Below are 20211 nucleotides of genomic sequence, written 5' to 3' on the forward strand. Positions count from 1 at the left end.
TTCCTCAAGTTTGTCTAAATTGCTCTGTGTAATCCCAGAAGTTTTATGCTGTTGTTTTCCATCATCATCTATATCCTAAAATACTGTTGACAAACTTAAGAAGTATGAATTCAATTCAGCCAGCCTTGGACACCGATGTAGTTTTTTTTTTTCAGGTGACAGTTATACCTGAACTGGAAAGAATTCTCCACAGTGGCTTTTCACTGCATGTGATTTTCTGATGTTAAAGGAACTTCTTTAATATATGACCTTATAGGTTAGTCTGTTCCCTACATTAATACTTAATATCTCTTTTAGAATTGTTAATAAATCTAACACTTGGTTATGTGGTTCTATCAGCATTGATGTCCCATGTGTACTATTGCTAAAGTAAATGTCATTTTGCTAAGGACAGCTAGAGAGATTTAAAAAATCCCAGAAAGTATGCCCTATATCTAATCAGATAAATTCAGATTTACCCACTAATTCCTGCAATTAGCCCTATTTTATGTTTTATCCTTTTATAAAGAATAGCTCTCAAACATTAACTTCAGTTGCTAACCTGCACTATCCTTGAACCAGTTGCCTGAAGTTCTATATCCTGTGACCTCTCCTTTGCCCAAGTCAGCTACCTCAAGTCAAAGAACTTGCAAGATGTCAGCCCTGATTGCATGAGTCATGCCAAGCATCTGTTGCATGAAGTTGAAAGTTAGAGAACTCTTACCAGTGCAATAAATTAATATCTTCTAAGGGTTATGTTTTACATAAGAAGTTTTCTACCTTGGGAACCATAAAGCATAGCTGAACAGGTCAGTCAGCATGTATTTTTGTGCTGAAAGCTGCAGCTGCAGTTATTTCTATTCACTTACTAGGCTTTCTTAGGGTTAGTATTCTATAAATCAGGCTGCTTGTTGTCAGGGTGTGCACATGCAGCCTAGACTTTTACTACTTTTGTTACAATTCCTTTGGACAGCAAGTAAAATCCTCCTTTCAAGCCAGTTAGTGCATTCTAATACTCCAAGTATTGAAAATAATGTAGGAGGAATTAAAAAATGTTGCTGGCTGCATAGTCATGATGGTTTGAAGTCTACAGAACAGGACTACCTCATCTATCCCTCACAGGGATTAATATGGCCAGGAAACACATTTCTAAAGTAATGATTCTTAAAGTATTGCAAGCATGTGAATCTATTTTTGTTGTGATTTACAAAAAAGCAGTACGTAAGGGGTGAACTATTTCAGATAAATTTTGTTGCTGTTGTTGTCACTGTTTGAAAACTCTGTAAAAAGTGAACAGAGTAATTTAAGGTAAAGCAAATCTGAAGTTACCCAGGAAGAGAGTTAAAATACATATAAAATTTTAAAAAGATTGGGCTTATGGCTGATCTTGAGGTAGTTTCTGGCTTTGCCATTGACAGAAAAATGTTAGCTACAAGAAGAACGAGAATATAAGTGATATAACTTGCCAGTGTTCTACAATCAGTTTCTAGGGTATTAATTACATTATGCAGCTTTTGATACAAGACCATTATGACATTTTAATACTTCTCTCAAAGATGAATACAAAAAGTTCTTGTATTTGGGCCTTGTAGTAGGAACACATTTTCAGAAAATCATGGACTCATTCCGGTTGGAAAAGACCTCTAAGATCATCTGGTCCAACCTTTAACCTGGTAACTGACAAGTCCACCTCTAAACCATGCTACTAAGTTTTGCCTCTAAGCATTTCTTGAGGACCTCCAGGGACTGTGATGCAACCACTTCCCTGGGCAGTCTATTTCAGTGCCACACAACCCTTTCAGTACAGAAATTTCTCCTAATATCCCTTTCTCTAAACCTCCCCGGCACAGCTTGAGGCCATTTCCCCTCATCTTACTACTTGGTGCTTGGGAGAAGAGCCCAACTCCCACCTCACTACAATCTCCTTTAAGGTAGTTGTACAATAAGGTCTCCTCTGAGCCTTCTTTTCTCTAAGCTAAACAATCTCAACTCCCTCAGCCACTCCTCATAAGACTTGTTTTCTACTCTTCACCAGATCCGTTACCCTTCTTTGGACATGCTCCAGCACCTTGATGTCCTTCTTGTAGTGAGGGGCCCAAAATTTGTCTACAAAAATTTGATTTTTTATAGGAAGGTGTCTTCAATAAATTTATCTGATTCTAAAAAAAAGAAGAATACCCAGGAGATATTAAAAAATACTAAACTGAAAATTGTAAAAAAGTGAATATATATATATAATTTGATTAAAAATGTAAAGTGTATCTATTTACTGAGCTAAGTCTTAAAAAAGCCCATTGGAATTTGGTTCCCCAAATGCCTGTATTCCCTGTATTCCTTTGAAAATCAAACACAAAAGCAGGGTGCTGTAGGGCACAGATTTGATACTGTCATAGCCTTTCTGTTGCTTAATGCTATGAGTCAGCAGAAGTACGCAGAAAAGCTACTGACAACCCTGTTGAGTAAACAGCAGCCATGACTGTCTGCTGAATGAACAGGAGCCTATTGATTTCTGTGTTTTTGGTGAATACATGACCCTAAGGCTGATAAATACTTAAGGGTTGCAAGGCACATAAAGATGATAATTGACATAGCTGCATCCACAAAGCTTCAGTAGACTTTATAGAAGACTTGAGATGCATATTTTAAAAACTTGTGAGAACGTAAGGGCATAGAGGATTCAGGAGACAAGTAATAATGTATATTTTATGCAAGCCAGACACACAGCTGAATGCTTAATAAAAACTGTAAAAATACAAGTGAGCAAAGTAACTATCTGAGGCCTTATTCATGACTTAACTACTCATCTTACTATTGCCACCTCCAAATATTGAGGAAACAATATGTTTTCCAATTCATCAAGGAAATATGAGGTTCTTGCATAACTTCATGACTCCATGTTCTGGAGAAAAACTCTGAAAAGCATGAAATCTGTGGTAAAGAGAATTTGCAAAACTCTGTAATATACAGGTTATTTATTCATGGCTGGTATGGAATTCTAGCTAATTAGCAGTAGACTCTCCATGCATTGAGCTGGTTTTGTCTCATTCATAAAGAAATAGATATCCTGATATCTAAGTGAACTTCAAAGCTGACCAACATGACTAAGAAGCAATTTGAAAGGTCTGTCTTTATCTTTCACTAAAATGCTGTTTCATGACAGAACTGTTCAGAATGAAATGTCAGTAACAAGACATATGGAACATTGTTGACTACAAAGTTAAATTTAAGTCAGCCCCTATAGGGGAACATTGTAATATAATCATGAACGTTGTTCTTTTCCTATTGCTGTCTTCTTAAGACAATTTTATTTTTTTTTCTTCCAGACCATTATTTATTGTTGTTGCAAGTTAAGGTTACTAGATGGTAATTTCATAGCTAAAGTTGTTGGAAGTTTTTCAGTAGAGGGGTTTTCAGCTGAAAAATGCATTTTCATGGAAATTAGGTGTTTCACAGAAACATACTGACACCATTTAAATCCTTTGAAAGGAAATAAAGGCATTCAAGCATCACCCCATGTTTGGCTTTGATTCTATTAAATGTTCAATTAAAAAGTATGAAAGATATTGCCTTACGTTTCTAATAGTTATATTACTTTATTGTATATATCTTTAATGTTGAAAAAGAGAAAAATAATTAACCAACAGGTTCTAATTTGAGAACAATTTTTTTTTTTTCCCTTAAATCAGATAATAATAACCTCTTTTCTATCTCTTTTATGAGAGTTCAATAATTGGTGGATGTAACTAGTGCTCAGTGTCCTTCAGTTTAAACCTGCAATTTCTTGTGAGAGAGGAGAGTTTAATTGGGAAGGAGCAGGTCCAGATAGCCTACAAAATAGACTAAATGACTCTTTGGCTGACTTAGAAAGAATTAGTCCACAATTACATTTCAGATAAGACAATGCTCAAACATATATCAGGAATATTTGGCTGATTTGGGATTCTGGTAAAGATGCTTATATCATAGCATATTAACAGACAGGCAGTCTTTGAAGTTGCCCATGATATGCTTAGCATGAATTATCTTTTTTGAGACAAGGTATAACTTGTTTCCGAAACCTAATTTGGTGCTTGTAGCAAGAGTGTGTGTTTATGTGCATACGGCTGATTCTATGAATATCACTGAATTACTAAAATGATGTGTGCTTTGAAATTCTTATCAGTTTAATTTCAGCTTTCATAAAGAATGTGTGAATTATTGTTTCTGTTTAAGTAATTTTAAATTGTCTAATTTTTAGCCAGCTGTACTAATTGTGATTTGATCTGTTTTTTATTCTGTCTGTAAAGGAAACAAGATCTTGATGACCTCATCAAAGTGAATGCAAGGTCTTTCACAAGTGACAAAGAGTAAGTCTTCAAAGTTCTCAGGCCTTGATTTTCTAAGGCAGCGAGTAGTTTGTAATGATAAGAATGTCAGGAAAGGTAATGTTGCAAATCTTTAAAATGTTCCTAGATATTATAAGTAAAATTCCTTATACAGAATTATATTAACATGAATATAAAAATACAGATGAATTAAATGACATGTGCACTGTCAGCTGAACAAGTGGTTATCTGTGGCAAGCTTCCATACTTGCCTTACATGCTTTCTCATAAAACTATTACACAAATATCTTAATATAGTTACAGAAGGGGCATTGAGCACATTATTGTAGAAATCATGGATTATGAGTGTTGCCCCAACAGGGTGCTTTTCAGTCAGTAAGGGAAGTAAGCTATAAAGAGCAGCTTGAAAGTATGCCTTTGAACAGCATGTCAGTTCAGTGTGTTTCAGGACAAATTTCTTGTGGTCTGTAAGCAGCCCATCAGCATACAGAATGGAGAACTGCCCTGTACTAGTGCTATAAGAGCTATGGAATATTATAATGTGCTACTAAGAGCTATGTAATATTTCTCACATAAAACACTAACATTGTGCAGATATCTTCATGAATGATTATCTAAACAGAAGCAGCACATAAATGTTGCCAAGATGTGATCATCTGTTTTATAGTAGACAATCTGACATATATGCATATATATTATACATTTGTACACTTGGCAGCAAACTGTAAGTTGCGTATGATTTTTTTTTTTTAATTTTAATTCACAGAGAATTTATTAGGACAGAGTCCAAGATTTTGAGATACTACTTAATTCTGGGAGACACCCAGAGTTTTAAGATTAATAATTCCATTATGAATTGAAATGGCCAACTATGTTATCAGATTCATAGAATTAACTGGGCCTTTTGCCTTCTCTCCCTTCATCTGCCTAAAGAGAATTAGGGTTTATTGTATCAGTTAGACTGTTTTTCATAGGTCAGTCCTTTCTCTAATTAATGGAAACAATTTAAAGTCTGTTAAAAAACAAAAAACAGAGGCAAAGGGGGCAAAGCTTATATCTAGTTTCATCATACTTCTGAAAAAAAAAAAAAAAAAGAAAATCTTTTCTTATGTGTGAACTTTGTGAGTCTCTGGATACTTAGTTTTCAGTACATGGACAGACATAATCAATGCTTTCATTGTTAACGGTGATGACACACACAGATAACTTCTTGTCATTCCAGAAGCAAAAACTATGTAGATATTTGGACTTATTTTTAGGTGTTGTCTTTAGAAGTATGATTGTTTTAGTCTAAATAACACCTTTATTGTGGTTAAGATGTTTGAACTGGAGTCTGCAATTTAATGCTGTATTATTTGGAAGGTCCATATTTCTCCTTTACTATTTCCACTGGCAAAGAAGAGTTTTTAGCTATTGCACTGATATGTTTAAACAAAACCTTCTGTATTTTCTTGTCTGTACCAGATAATAATTTTTGTTTAATTTTACAGATCTTTACCTTGCCAGTGGAAAATTGTTAATATATTTTCTAATTATAGTCAAGAACTTAAATGTCTGCAAATGCTGAACATAAATGTAGCCAACAATTTAATTTTATCCTTTTAAATGTGTGTATAAATATATTCCTTTATTTTATTACTCTTTACCTCTTCCCAGATAGAGGGAATATTGTAATGGCTGTATTTGTTTGTTGTTTCAGAGGAAAGGATCTTGAGGATTTTACTGAAATAAATGCTGCTTCTCAGAAAAATAGGAGGCAAGATTGTCATCTTTCCCTTACACTCTCGTAAAATGTATTTGGTTACATAATGGTATTAATAGGTTCTCTTCTATAAATATAATTAGGGGAGTAAAAATTAATACTTTGATTTCATCTAACTTTTTAAAATTCCCTATTAAATATACGATAATAAAGATAAGTAATTCAATGTGGAGGACACTTAGTTTTTATATTATTCTAACTCTTAATAGTCAGTGCATGATCATAATTTTGTTTTAATTATAGACCATTTAATAAAAATATTATCATCAAATCATTTTTTTCACAGCCAGTGAGTTACTAGTTACTGGTATAGATGTGGTCATATAGTCCTAGAGAATATATACAGACCTAAATAACAGTAAGAGGAATCTGTGCTGGATATATCAATAAAGCAGATAACAGTTTTGCAGCCATATCTATAGCTCATGGTAGTGGTGCCTGTACTAAATGAAATTATGTTATCAAGTCAAAATAATATAGCCATAGTCCATTTACAAGATGTAGTCAGACTCTTCAGCTCTAGCATGGCAAGATGAGATGCAATGGCCACGAAATGCAACACAAGTGATTCAGACTGGATATAAGGCAGACAGTCCAGCAGTGGAGCAGGGTGCGCAGAGAAGCTGTGCTATCGCCGTCCTTGGAGATTTTCAGGGGTCAACTGGAAAAAGTCCTGAGCAAGCTGGTCATAACTCAGTGCTACCCATGCCTTGAGAAAGAGGTTTAGAGACTTCCCAAGGTCCCATCCAACCTGAATTATACAATCCTATATAGGATTTAACTTAACAATTTTGAGTAGCTAGTCATACTTTTGTAGTGACACACTGGAAAGAAACTTGAAAAATACTGAGGTTTGAACTGATAACAATTCTTAACTAACTAAAAACTTGTGATTTGAAACAATTTTGGTACGGAGTGTAGTGAGAAATCTTCTTTGTTAAATGTATACTATCTTTTTCTTTAACGTAAATGATTCAACTCATTTAATGTGTTTAAGTTGAATCAAATAATTTGATTAATTCTGAGGTGTTTCTAACTTCCACAGGGATGAGGACCGTGGTGATCTCACTGTAGTAAAGTCTGCTGATGACCAAAGCAAAAAGGGGTGAGACTCAATTCACAATTCTCTCTAAATTTTTAAGACCTAATATCAAGAGTTGTAGTTTAGTGTGGTACCTGAAAATGCTAATTCTCATACAAACCAGAAGAATTTGCATAACTTGAGTAAGATATCTATATTATTTCTAAAATGTGCCTAATTTACCAAGTATAGCAATATAACTGCATGTGTTCTGATAACAATAATGAATAACTCAAATCTATAATCTCTTGTAGTGAGGGAAAATGAAGATCCACATAAGTATTTTTGTACTTATCTAGGTATTTTGTGAACTCAGCCATTAGCTTCTCAAAGAAACATAAGTAAATGCATTCATAGTTTTTAAAAAATGCTACTGGCTTGTCAACTAATGTGAAGCTAGTATTATGTTTTCATTCACTTCCATTTATTTTTATATCTAAATAATGAAGAAAAACAGCTACACAAGTACATTTTTTTTTATATATATGTATAAGTATTTTTATCCTAGCAGTCCCTCTTGACAGTATGACCAGAGAAACATTTACTGAAAAGGTACAGTGAATGAGTTTCTCTTTTAGTTCTGAAAAGAAGCCTGCCAGATTAGGACTAAAGCACAATAGAGGGTGCTGCTTCATGCAGCATGCTATGCATATAAAACAGTGACCAGCACTAAGCGAGGTTCATTTAGCAAAGCTTCAGAGCTTGGCAAGCTCACTGAAATAAATCAAGCTGCAGACCAAACATTCAGAGTTAAGGTTTATAATCATCAAGTTGTTTCAGAATATAACCTTTGGCAGAACCAAACAAGAGCAGCCTTTGTCTGAGCTGCTTGGTAAAATCAAGAAAATTATTAGCACTTACTACTTAAATCCTATAATTTGTCTGACAAAGTTTATTCTTATGTTTGATTGCATATCACATTTATGGCATGAAAAACTGCAGGAGACAAGATTTCTTCTGCTTGTATCATAATCCTGCTTGTACAAATAAGAGTTTATGTGTCTGTTTAGTTCGTCATTTCAAATAAAAACATCACTGAAGTATATATAGGGGGAAAAATTGCCCATTGCTGACTTGGAACTAAAATTCAGTAAAAACAATAAAACATTACAGACTGTGGCTAAGAACATGCAGAATGTTATCAACCATTGAAACGTTACCATACAGCAGAAGACATCATTGGGAACTTCAAGGAACATAGGGTTCAATTTAAGTTAAGTTTCTGATATGAATTTATCTACCAACATAAACTGGAAAGCTTAAAATTATGGGTCTGATTCTGTTACTTTTCACAAGCAACAATTTAACAACAGTAAGAAAAAGATAAATTTCTTATACCTGCTGTTACTAGCACAAACTTCTACATTTATGGATGTAAGTGTAAGTAAAAGCTATGTAGCTGAAAAGGATTTTTAAAGTCTTTGTTTTCTTGTCACTTTTTTTTAGGATAACTAAGAAAACATATGAAAATCGTCCAAGTGCTCCAAATAATCTCCCAGAGAAGAGCTACTCCAGCAACAGTGAAAGAAAGATCAGGTACTATGGACAATGAATTGAGAACCATAACATCTAAAGTGCCATTTCTTGAAAAAAAAAAAAAAAAAAGCCATCTTTAACAAAGAAATTTCAGGGAAATCTCACACTGGTCTCCAGAATCATGCCCAATCCCCTTCCAAATTCTTCCAAATTCTGCTTCCAGAATCCCACGAATAGAAGCCCACAAAGCATATCTGTAGTGCACAGGGTGGGCAGGGCAAGACATATCCTGTGTAGCTCTAGAAATGTAGCTGGGGCATGAAATCCTATGAGCAGTTAAGCCAGCATTCTTATATAATCAATAGAGCAAAGTTATTTCCAGCACGTTACTCGGATGCTAGGTTCACCATGGGGTAGGAGGGCTTGTTTCTTTTCCAGACTATAAGGCAAGCATTACGTTCTTCAGGTGCCTTGTGAAGTTCCTAAAGCTATATGGGATGAATCTGAATCCATGTACCTACCCCTCTTACCCCAATCACTGAAGCTGTGACTGGGGCATTTCTGAGTTTTTTACTGGGTACAAACTATTTTTAAAACCATCTCTCTTGTAGTACTCTTGCTTTATGTGGACTCTGTCCTTAGAAACACACATATTGCAAATCTGAGTGAAAAAAAATGTGATATAGGGATAGTTAACAGAATTAAACACCAGGTCTCTTGCTAAAGGGAAATCATTGGATGTTCATCTGAGGAGATGCTTTCTGTCTGATGAGCAAATCCAGGTTTGCTACTTTATTATTGAATAACAAGAATATTGTTATGTTTTATAAAACAAAAATAAAACCTCATTTAAATTTCTCACTACATCTGCAATTTTAATGCATTTATGGTGTGGCATAGTAATCAAATATGACAAATATACATTATAAAAGACAAATAAGTGGAAAGTATATCTGGGTTGTGTAACACATACATGCATGTTTTTGGTCTGTTATGCTTTCCCTGAAAATAGATACGTTCTGCAAATATACAGTTATTAAAAAAAATCCCAACATTACTGAATATTAAACTAGCATAATATGAAATGTAATAATTGCCATATACCTTATGAATTTCTGGAGAAATAGGATAATTAAATCAGTTCAGAAGCATTCAAAACATGTATGACAAGATGGCTTCTTCAGCTGTCAAATACTTGCTCATCCCTTCCATGCCAAACAAAACTGACAGTTCAGTAGCTAGACCTGGGGCTGTTAAAAAAGGAAGAATTAAATGGTAGCTAAATTCAGTGTATTACATCCTAATCTGTATATAAGGAACAATACAGTTATTGTAGGGAACACAAATAACACATTGAACAGCCTGTATTTTAAAGACCCTCATTCTACTTCTAGGGACATATTGTAATTTTGTTTGGCTGTTTGACAGCTCTTTGAGGACTAGCAAAAGAAAAAAAAAACAAACAAAAACCACGACATACAACTGTTTCCTGATATGTATCATTTAGGCTGGGATGTGAACATAGGCAAGGCCAATACAATAGTGTAGAATTCACTTAGTGGGCTTGTGGATTTCATTTTTGAAATACTGAGGAATCGTACAACAAAATGCAGTCTAAAGACACTTCATGTCTAACTTACTTTTTTTTTTATGTGATATGTATTTCTCGATGGTTGGGAAAATAAAAAAAAAAAGAAGGAAAGAAATCACTAAGCATGATGATTTTTTTACAAGCATGCTACATGTTTAATTTTCATACTGTCAGTGTAGTGAAGCCTTTAAAATAAAAGTACTATTTAGTAATTGTTATGTACTCACTACTTCATAGCAAATCATCACATCGTGCCTATGAAGAAAATATAACTGGAAATACCATCAAAACTGTTTACTCTACTTCTGATCGGTAAGTACACATTAATAACGTTATATGGTGTCAAAGGGCACAGACATTTTACATAAGCTTTCAGGTGTTCAGACAAAAGAGAGCAGTGGAAGTCATCATTAGGCTAGTCAGGCAGCTTTTCATACAAAGCTCCCTTTCAGTGGGATCTTGCCATCAAATCATTACCACAATTTGGCAGCCTAATATTATGTTAGGCTTGTCAGAGCTGACATTTAAAATATCTAAAACAATAGCCAGTGCCTTAAGTGGTAGAGTTGGCTTTGTGATTATGTAGGTTTCTGTCTTTTATACCCTCTTACTCCACAAAATTTCCTTCCATTATGAAAACAAAATTTTGTTTGTGGTGACCAAGTTTAAGCCCAGATGTAGGGGAATAGGTTCACATGATAATGTTATTAAAAACTTGATGTTTTCACAGTGGTTAATGCATTCCCAAACATAGAAACATATTTGCTCAAATCAGTAGTATCTTATCTCTTGGGGAAAAAAAAAAAGTAAATATGCTTGCTATTTTCAGTTCAGATACTTTGGACATTCCCATTGCTTGGAAACATACAGAAACATAAAAACTTGTATTCTTGCCAATGGAAGTATAAGGAACTCTGGGAATGATTAAGGAATGAGTACAACGGTTTATCATGGACTGGAAAAGAGCAAGACCAGTTAATTTTATAGTGCAAAAACAGCACCAACACCAATCTAGAGAAAGTACAGATTGATGTCATATGAGGATGCAAAAAGAAATGAGGGAAAAAAAAAAAAAAAGTATAATTCTTATGAATACCAGCTGGGCTGTCTTATGCATATGTTCCCTATAGCTGCCTTGAAAGTAGGCTTTCTGTCTGCAGTACAATAAATAAAAAATGTTTCCAGGCACTTCTGCAGCATAGAGGAAAATTCTATACCAGACTGACTGAATGATAGCAATTTAAGTTCAACTACCAATTTACTTTTGCAATTAAAATATTCTAATCATTACCCTCCTCTTCATCCCCATTTAACATACATGCTCCTAGACATTCAGCAGTTTAGTACAGTTTCTGTTTGTACTCTTTTTAGTACAGTCTCACTGTTTGAAATAATTCTGTTCACCAAAGAAAATGATTCTTTCTCTCAAGGTATTGTTGCTATTTGGCAATTATGTTCATCGATTGGCCCATCACGGGGGCATGTATTACACGTCAACCAGAATGGAGGAAATACACGTGACTCTTTTACATTTATGGCCCTTGTACATTATACTAATGTCTTTCCCACATAATGCACTAAGCTTATCAATTTTATCCTTGAGATTTCAGTGGTAGTTCTTTTTCTGACAGCTGATTTTGTATTATATACACAGGAGTATAATTGGAAAAGATATATGTACATACTGCAGGAAGCCCTTGGGCATAGATGCCAAAATGATCTTAGATGCCTTGCAAATTTGCTGTCATTCGACTTGCTTCAAGGTAAGATTTCACCTGCTACTAAGAAATAAAACTTAAACGTAATACCTACATTATAAACAGATTTCTTAGGCCTTCCCCACCTGGAAGAAGAGGAAGGCTTACACACTGGAGGAGGAGATTAATCTAGGAAATACTAGTCTCTAGTCTCTCTCTTCTGTCCCCAGTACTTTCCTCTCTCTCCCCCTGCCTCTCCTTTCTTTCTCTTACAACCACAAGGATAAAGGATGCAGCAGGACATAACCAGAATGTCATACACATTTATAAGCCTTCAGTTATATATACTTCCAGTCTGATATAGTGAATTATATCCTACTTACTGTTTCATCATACTGTAATTTTTATTTTTTTTTCTACTTTTCTATGAAGTTGCGTGGATTTACTTGATTGCGTGACTTCTAAAATCATGGTTTGTGGGAAAGCCATACTCAAAGGCATTAGTAAGAGGTATTTAACATAAGTAGCAGGGGTGAAATCATTTTACTCATTGGGATCAGAGTATTGGTTAAAATTGTGTTGCTATGGATAGTTCATGCTATAGGATAAATTAATCTTGGTTCTGCTTGCATCTCCATGTGCAGTTTGTTACTGTAAAAAAGAAAACTCAGGGAAATCACCTCAGTAGCATAGTTTATTTTCTGCCCAGTCTCCCATGGCCCCAGGGATGGGGCATCCACAGCTTCTTTGGGCAGCCTGTTCCAGTGCCTCACCACACACATTCCCAGCTCTCTCAGCCTTTCTTCATAGGGGAGGTGCTCCAGCCCTCTGAGCATCTTTTTATCCCTCCTTTGGACCCAATCTAACAGGTCCACATCCTTCTTGTGCTGGGGGCCCTAGACCTGGATGCAGCACTCCAAGTGGGGCCTTGTGAGAGCAGAGCAGACCGTTGTCTTTGGACCTGCTGGCCTCTTCTCTGTTGATGCAACCAGGATGCAGTTGGCCTTTCTGGCTGCAAGCACACACTGCTGGCTCCTGTCTAGCTCAAAACTGTTCTTATAAGTAAATACAGACTCAGGTTTGCTTTTATTCTTTTTAGATGGATGAACCCACATAAAGAAGAATGGGCCTTTTTTATGCAGTTAGGAGTGTTAACATCTTCTGTTGGTACTGTCTGAGCTATTTAAATATTTCAGATTATTTCTTAGATGGTATTCTTTTTGCTACTATTCCCAAATGGCAGTGTCTGGCCAGCAAAATTCAGCTTAAGTTTTGTGTAACCACATGCTTATGAAAGCATTGACAGAAAATTAAACAACTAATGTAGGTCTGTGGTTCATGCTTACAGTTATGTACTTAGCTAAGTAGTGCAATACCTCATTATTAATATTCATTTAGTATCTTATGAATACCATATCCATTAGAGATTTGCAGTTGAAAGAACTTTACAAGGTCTTTATTTCTTTGTAAAGGTATATAGCAAAAGTTTGGTGAGCAAATAATGTAAGTTCTAGGGTGTTTTTCTATATAAAAATGCTAGTTGATCTTGGTTATCAAAGCTCTGAAAATATTCCTGTCATCTGTTTTGGTGATTTATGAAAGAAAACATAAAAGAGAAAGTTTTTGCAGTACCTTAATACCAGAAGATTATTTAGAAAAGGCATAATAAAACATAATTCTGTAATACTGAAAAAAAAAAGATTAAAAAATAAAAAAAGTGTGATCTCTAGTGCTCTAACACATCAGTCAAACTACATTTAAATTTCATGCTAGCCCTGATGAGCATAAGAAAAATACAATGATTGCATGTTGTCTGGATCCTGGATCTGATAGTTCACATTTTATTTTTGTCCATAATGTTGACATTAAAAAATTTCTTTACTCATTTAGCTGCAAAGGCAGGTTATGGATAAGACTTAATTTTTTATCTTAATAAAGATTCTCACTTGAAATTTATCAGAATAGACAGCCATTGTGAAAATTATGGAAAAACATACAAACCTCTGGGATGGGTGAATATTTGTTTACTGAACAGGGCTGTAAAAGTAATCCTCATTATAAAATATTCACTGATAAAGAAAGAAACCAGAATTTGCCATTCACTCATTCAATCAGGAAAAACAAACAAACAGACAAAAAAACACAACTGCTCTGGTGGTCAAAATTCTGTTCTGTAGGTAGAATTCCTTTGCTATTTGATACACTGTAAGATTTCCTTGTGAACTTGGCAAGTTAGCATCTGTGTTTATCTGTGCAGTTTCATATATGAAAAAGGCGAAATACTTCTGTATCTCAAAAGTTAGCTTTTCCATAAATTTATTACAGCGATCTTTGGAATCTACAGTAATGAGTAACATATTTTATGGTTAAGATAAGTTATTATAAAACAGTTTGAAATAAGATTTCCTTGAGATGTTGGATGTTTAAGTCTGATTGTGCTCCCTTTAATCAATGAAAAAAAAAAAGACCTTGACAGGGTGAATCATCTTATTTTAGAATAAATTTCTATGCTAACAGAGAAATTACCCTCTGGAAATGTCTGGGGGAGAGAAGGATTTGGTAAATAGAACATAGGGAACCAGCTGAGATAGATATCTAACTAGAAGTCTAGTTTAGTGTTCATGAAACCTATTTTTTCAAAGTTCAGATTTGACAATATAGCAGTTCTCATAACCCCTATTCTTGTCTGGGTATGTTTACTTGCTGAAAGACAGCATGCTGGGAATGAATAGTGAAGGGCTTTATTTTAATTTTTCTTTTTACTTTTACTTGTGCATTGAAGTGTGAAGTATGCAAAAGACCACTGGAAGATTTGAAAGCAGGAGACAGCATTTGGATTTACAGACAAACTGTGCATTGTGAGCCTTGCTATTCCAAAGTTAAAGGTAAGATGGTAATATATATCATAAAGGTAAGAAGGTAATATATATCATATTGAACATAAGGAAAAAATCATAAAGAACTTCATTCAAATAACTTCAATATATTACAATGCAGCTACTGCTTTCACTTTTTTTTCACTTTCACTTTTATCTGTGTACACAAATCTATTCAAAGTATTTAATTCAGAATTGCTTATGATTATATACAAGCCCAGGTTCTAGAAACAATAATTATTCTGTAACTGTGAGTGAGATGTCTTCACCTCTCATTATAACCTGTAGAGTCCTACCTGTGCAGTCAATGGAGACCCTACAGTAAGGCAAATAAATCTTGCTCTGAAAGTCACAAGAATGTATTTCAAGGGTATCCAAGGATCAGGTTGTTATTCTGAAATGAACAAGGTTCTGAGGTATTCTGAACAGGGTTCTGAGGTCAGAACCCTAATGTCATTGGCGCGCGCGCGCACGCACACACACACACACACACACACAAAAAAAAGCAGTTACGAAATCTATTAAAGTATAATGAAAATATTAGACTGTGAGTGCCATTCTTTCCCATGTGAGGAGGACAGCGAGTAAACAAACATGCAACATGGTGAAGAAAGAAGTTTTTGTTTTAACTCCTCTAAAAGTTGCTACATTTTAAGTCTTCTTTCTTCATGGCAATTATTAATTTCTAATACTATGTCAGTATCAAATAAAGACAAATGGAAACCTAAATGAAATGTTCTGATAAACTGGTGTTCACCTCTGTACTTATTTTGGGAGAAAATCATGTAAACTGTTATTATATCAAACATTGTGTGTTGTTAAAAAACATAATGTTATTAACCATTGCAAAATTGGATGAGAAGAGTGAGTCCAGATTAAAAAAGTAAGGCATTGTGACAGTTACAAAACTCTATAAAGAAATACCAAAGTATTTAAGTGTTATAGTATTTCTTAAGTGTTAAGTATTAAGTGTTATAAACTTATATATCCTATTTCAGCAAATGATAAGATGTGACAGGCAGACTCCAGCAGATTTTCTAAAAAACAATTAATTGTCTTAAATTTCAGTGATGTTTAGAGAATGTTTATGTGCTTGGCATTGCTGATCAATCTCTTCTCTCTTGCAGAAAAATGGATCTACTAATTTTAACATAAAGAAAACAAGACAAAGAAGTTCCACAAATGTTTAGTAAAGTGTATTGGCCTGCTACTTCAAACCACTGTGGAAAATTATCAATTTTAATTTCTAGAAATAAGTACTCTAAATGCAGTCCTACTGCATTGTTCCCAAAAGAATTAATTCCAGGAGAATTTAGATGCCTTTTCATACACACATTCCTGAAAGTGAAAGAAGATGTTGTTCAGTGATCATCAGATCTCTGAAATTGCTAAACTGTATGGAAAACTAATGATAATTTATTGAAAAGTTATGAACTGCAGAATTTACACACCCATTCTGAAGGATGTTGTATTCTATTCAGAAACCACATCTCCTCAGAAATAAGGAGCTGTTATCTTTATGTAGTGTGAATGGGATTAATCTCATCTAAGATTAGCCATCTGAAAATCATCTATTCATTTTAAGCTACTGGTTTCATACTCAGTGAGGTGGGTTTTTCTCCATGCTTTGAGGACAGACATCAGTCTCCAGAGTAAGATTCTTCCCAAGTAGCCTAGATGATAAATTTAAGATTATTGTTTTTCCAAATAATCTTTGGAAAATAGATCTCTATAAACTGCAGAGGGATGCTAGACAAAAATTATTAGGAGGGTTAAATTATTAGTATCAGACTCCATATTTTTAAGCTTGGTAACTATTGTATTACATATTTGTTGTTGTTAGTTTTTGTTTGTTTGTTTTGTTTTGTTTTGTTTTGTTTTTCTTTTTTTATGTGCACACTAATAGTTGCCATGAAATCAAGGAATTACATACTTAGTGTGACATTATGTTGTTGTATTTATCTTTTCTGCTATTTTAATCTGCCTATCTGAACACCTGGGATGGATTAATCTCTCCTAAATTTAAACCCCTACAGTGTGGACATCTACATTTAAGTTACTTAATCTATTCTGTCTTTATAGTCACTAGAGAGAAGTAGATATTTTTAGGAAATGATTCAGTTGGTCATATTGCAAACACCTATTTTGTGATGAGGTTACCCATACTCTGAACGTATGTTTTACATTCCATTATTTGCAGAGGAAACTGGAGTGAATAGTTCAAATTTTAGACATCTCCATTAGGCCAGATGCCCTGCTTCTCTTGAGCCTACGGTGAAAACATCTTTTTTTTTTTTTTTTTTTTTTTCCTTTTGTACAATGTATATCTGTTGAGGTATAGAAACTGAAAGAAGAGTTCATTCTTTGTTATATGTTTCTGCAACACTAATTTATCTGCATTATTTGCCTAAAATAATAATTATTTCAGTGGTTTACTGGAGAAACAAAGGTGTTAACTACTAGTCTCCGCCTTGAGAAGTTTTAGATCATGGTTATTTAAAAATGCTTTTCTTCCCTTACCTCTCATCTGAAAAGGATTTCTTAGACATGAATATGATAGCATTAGGGTGCTTTTGGAGGCTGCTGAACCTCAGCAGAGCTTAGAAAGTCAAAAAGTGCCAAAGCCATAGATTAACACTAGAGTGTTGAACAATTATCACAGCCAAACATTCTCTCTTCAACTGCACCTACACTAGTGGAGACAGGAGCTATGGATTTATGTGTAATTTAAACCATTGGACCCTCAGCTGAATAACGATACAATCTGTCTTGCCTGGCTTAAAGCATGTTTGTACTGTTATATGAAAAAGGGCCATGAAACAGTGGATAATTGGTTTCATTATTTTTATGAAAAAATCTTATGAATTAATGGCAGTACCTTTATTAAATCTATTATCAATATTTGTGTGTTTGTGTGCTTATTGCTGACGACATACTGTGGTTAAACTACTCTCAGTATTACCCAATGCTTCAACAGGGTGATGAGACTTGCACAACAGGTGGAGAAAATCAGTAGAGATGTTTTAATATTGGGTCATAAATTTGGTCCTGTTCATAGACCAACAGTTATTGCTAAGGCTGAGTTGCAATGGTAGAGGTTGGATATTCATCTGAGCTAGTACATTAGAATCCAGGACAGAGTTTGAGGGGATTTTAGTTGTCTTCATTGGAGATCAGGAGAAAACTGTGGATCCAAATATCTGCTACTTAAATGCTCGCTCACAGAGACATAGCAATACAGAAACAATAAATAATAATTCTGTGCTCATTAATTCATCCTTGCTGAACAGCCCTGGTAATTTTGCCTCCAGCCCCCCCCCCCTTATTTTTTATTCTTTTGTTATTTTTTATTGTATGTTGTAAGTTTCCTGAAAAGAAACACCGGTTATGTGTTGCTTTATATTTCCTATATAAAAGCCTGGATAGCAGTACTCGTTAAAAAAAAATCATATTAACATCTCAATACCAATGTATCAAAACTTAATTGTTTTTTGTCCTTTTTGCATATCATTAGCATGTGGTGTTTTATTTCTCTTTGACTAATGCTTCCATGAAACAATCCAAACGAATAGTTTGCTGGCAGCTGTTTTAATGAACGCGTTATCTTCAATAATGCATTAAATTAGACTGAAAAGCTGTATTGAGAGATAATATACTAAATTACGTGGGGTTTTGTGATTCATCAGGCACGTTTTCTCAATGTGTAATGGATACTTTATTTTACAAAGATTGGGCATAGCTCTACAGGGGGAAAATCAAGCAATAGGAGAAAAGGAGTGAAATAATGCATATGATACATATTGATGCACTTAAACATGTAGTTGGTATCAAAACTACTGATATTTACATGAACAAGGAATGTCACAAGTACACATTCAGAGTAGTAATGTATCCTGTTTTATCATTTATAGGTTCTTACAGAACACTCTTAGCATGCCCTCCCTAGTGGTGCTTGAAGCAAAGTGACAAACGTGTTAGCATTGTCCTCCAGTCCTTTTCCTCTTGTAATAAACATCTCTGTGAGTTTGACAAGGTCAACTCAATATGTTTCTTCTTGGTGTGGAGATGCATTTTGTGTCGGGATAGTTTCATGTGTTCAGTTTATTTTCTCAGAATGTGTATAGGTCAGAACTATGTCCCCTCTCTTCCCCTCTTGATATTTTAACGTAACCCTATTATTTAGGATAAAAAGTATTCTCTTTCATCATTGTTTTTGCTTTTTGATCATAAGTGTTGTTCGTTGTAACTACTCTGTTACACCAGGAGACAGTTTTAGCTTCCAGTCAAGTCAGTATCAGACTACAAGGGAGAAATGTAGCCTCCTTTTCTGCTGTACCCAAACACCTTGTTTTTCTTCACAGCAGCATAACACCAGAGACACACTTCATTCCATAAAGACAGTGGATAAAGACACTTAATACTTAGGTAGGTTTGATGTGCCAAAGTCTGAAATTGTTGACCAAAAATGCTCTGTTTGGCTGCTTAACTGATGAATATCCTTGACGTCTTAAGGTAATTAGATATTTGCTTCTTTAACTTGAAAGGCATCAAGATGTTTTGCTCTTTGCCTTGTCTGAGCAACTCAGTTCTTATCTCCCACATCAGAAAAATTGTGACTTAGAAACATTCTGTGCATTTCAGGGAGAAGAATCTGCAGATATTCTCAAAGCACATTAGGCATGTGCTGTGAAGATCAGACCCCTTCAAAATTTTCATCTTTTAAAGTCATGGCGATGGTGTTACTCTCCTCTTTGAAAAGCTTACTGACCCAGACAGTGGGAGGGCCAAGTTCAATTTCTCCCCCAGTGTTACCTATGTTTTAACCAGGTCGTTTAAGGGTCTGTTGTGTGAAATATAACATGTTCCAATCTGTGCAGGGTGGATTCTTATAGCCCATGGACCACAGGATAGTTGTACTGCCTGCTGTTCACCTATTGACCCCTCAGGAATTACTATGGGATAGAAAGTATGGGAACAGTCCCAGGAGCAAGAACACATCCTGGAACTGATAATTTTTCAGGAGGTATAGTGATAGGACAAGGGAGAACGTCTTTAAACTAAAAGAGGGTAGATTTAGATTAGATATAGGTAGGAAATTATTTACTATGAGGGTGCTGAAGCACTGGACCAGGTTGCCCAGAGAAGCTGTGGATGCCCCAACCCTGGCAGTGTTCAAGGCCAGGTTGGATGGGGCTTTGAGCAACCTGGTCTGGAGGGAAGTGTCTGTGTCCATGGCAGGGAGGTTGGAGCTGAATGATCTTTAAGGTTCCTTCCAGCCCAAACCATTCTAAGATATGATTCTATGATTTTATCAATTTCTCCATGCCATCAGATTGGTCTAATTTATAATTAAAAGCAGTCTTAATGATTCTCTATTAATCTCTGTTAATGCCATGTTCCCTTCTAGCAATATTAGAAGAGTTA

General features: G+C 34.9%; 1 protein-coding gene across 7 annotated transcripts in view; it reads left to right on the forward strand.

The window, feature by feature from the left end:
• SCEL (sciellin) overlaps positions 1-17688 on the forward strand; it is a 96583-nt gene extending 78895 nt beyond the window's left edge. For 6 of the 7 annotated variants that reach the window (XM_084518288.1, XM_084518293.1, XM_084518290.1 and 3 more), the window contains 8 exons: positions 4266-4325; positions 6004-6060; positions 7112-7171; positions 8594-8683; positions 10452-10526; positions 11869-11977; positions 14694-14796; positions 15915-17688. In XM_084518288.1, coding sequence (XP_084374414.1) covers positions 4266-4325; positions 6004-6060; positions 7112-7171; positions 8594-8683; positions 10452-10526; positions 11869-11977; positions 14694-14796; positions 15915-15931 — 571 coding nt within the window. In that variant the 3' untranslated portion in view covers positions 15932-17688. The remainder of the gene's footprint in view (positions 1-4265; positions 4326-6003; positions 6061-7111; positions 7172-8593; positions 8684-10451; positions 10527-11868; positions 11978-14693; positions 14797-15914) is intronic. The other variant, XM_084518294.1, reaches the window with a different exon arrangement.
• Positions 17689-20211: the final 2523 nt, after the last annotated feature.

The sequence above is a fragment of the Aythya ferina genome (genome assembly GCF_964211825.1).
Source record: "Aythya ferina genome assembly, chromosome: 1".
NCBI lineage: Eukaryota > Metazoa > Chordata > Aves > Anseriformes > Anatidae > Aythya > Aythya ferina.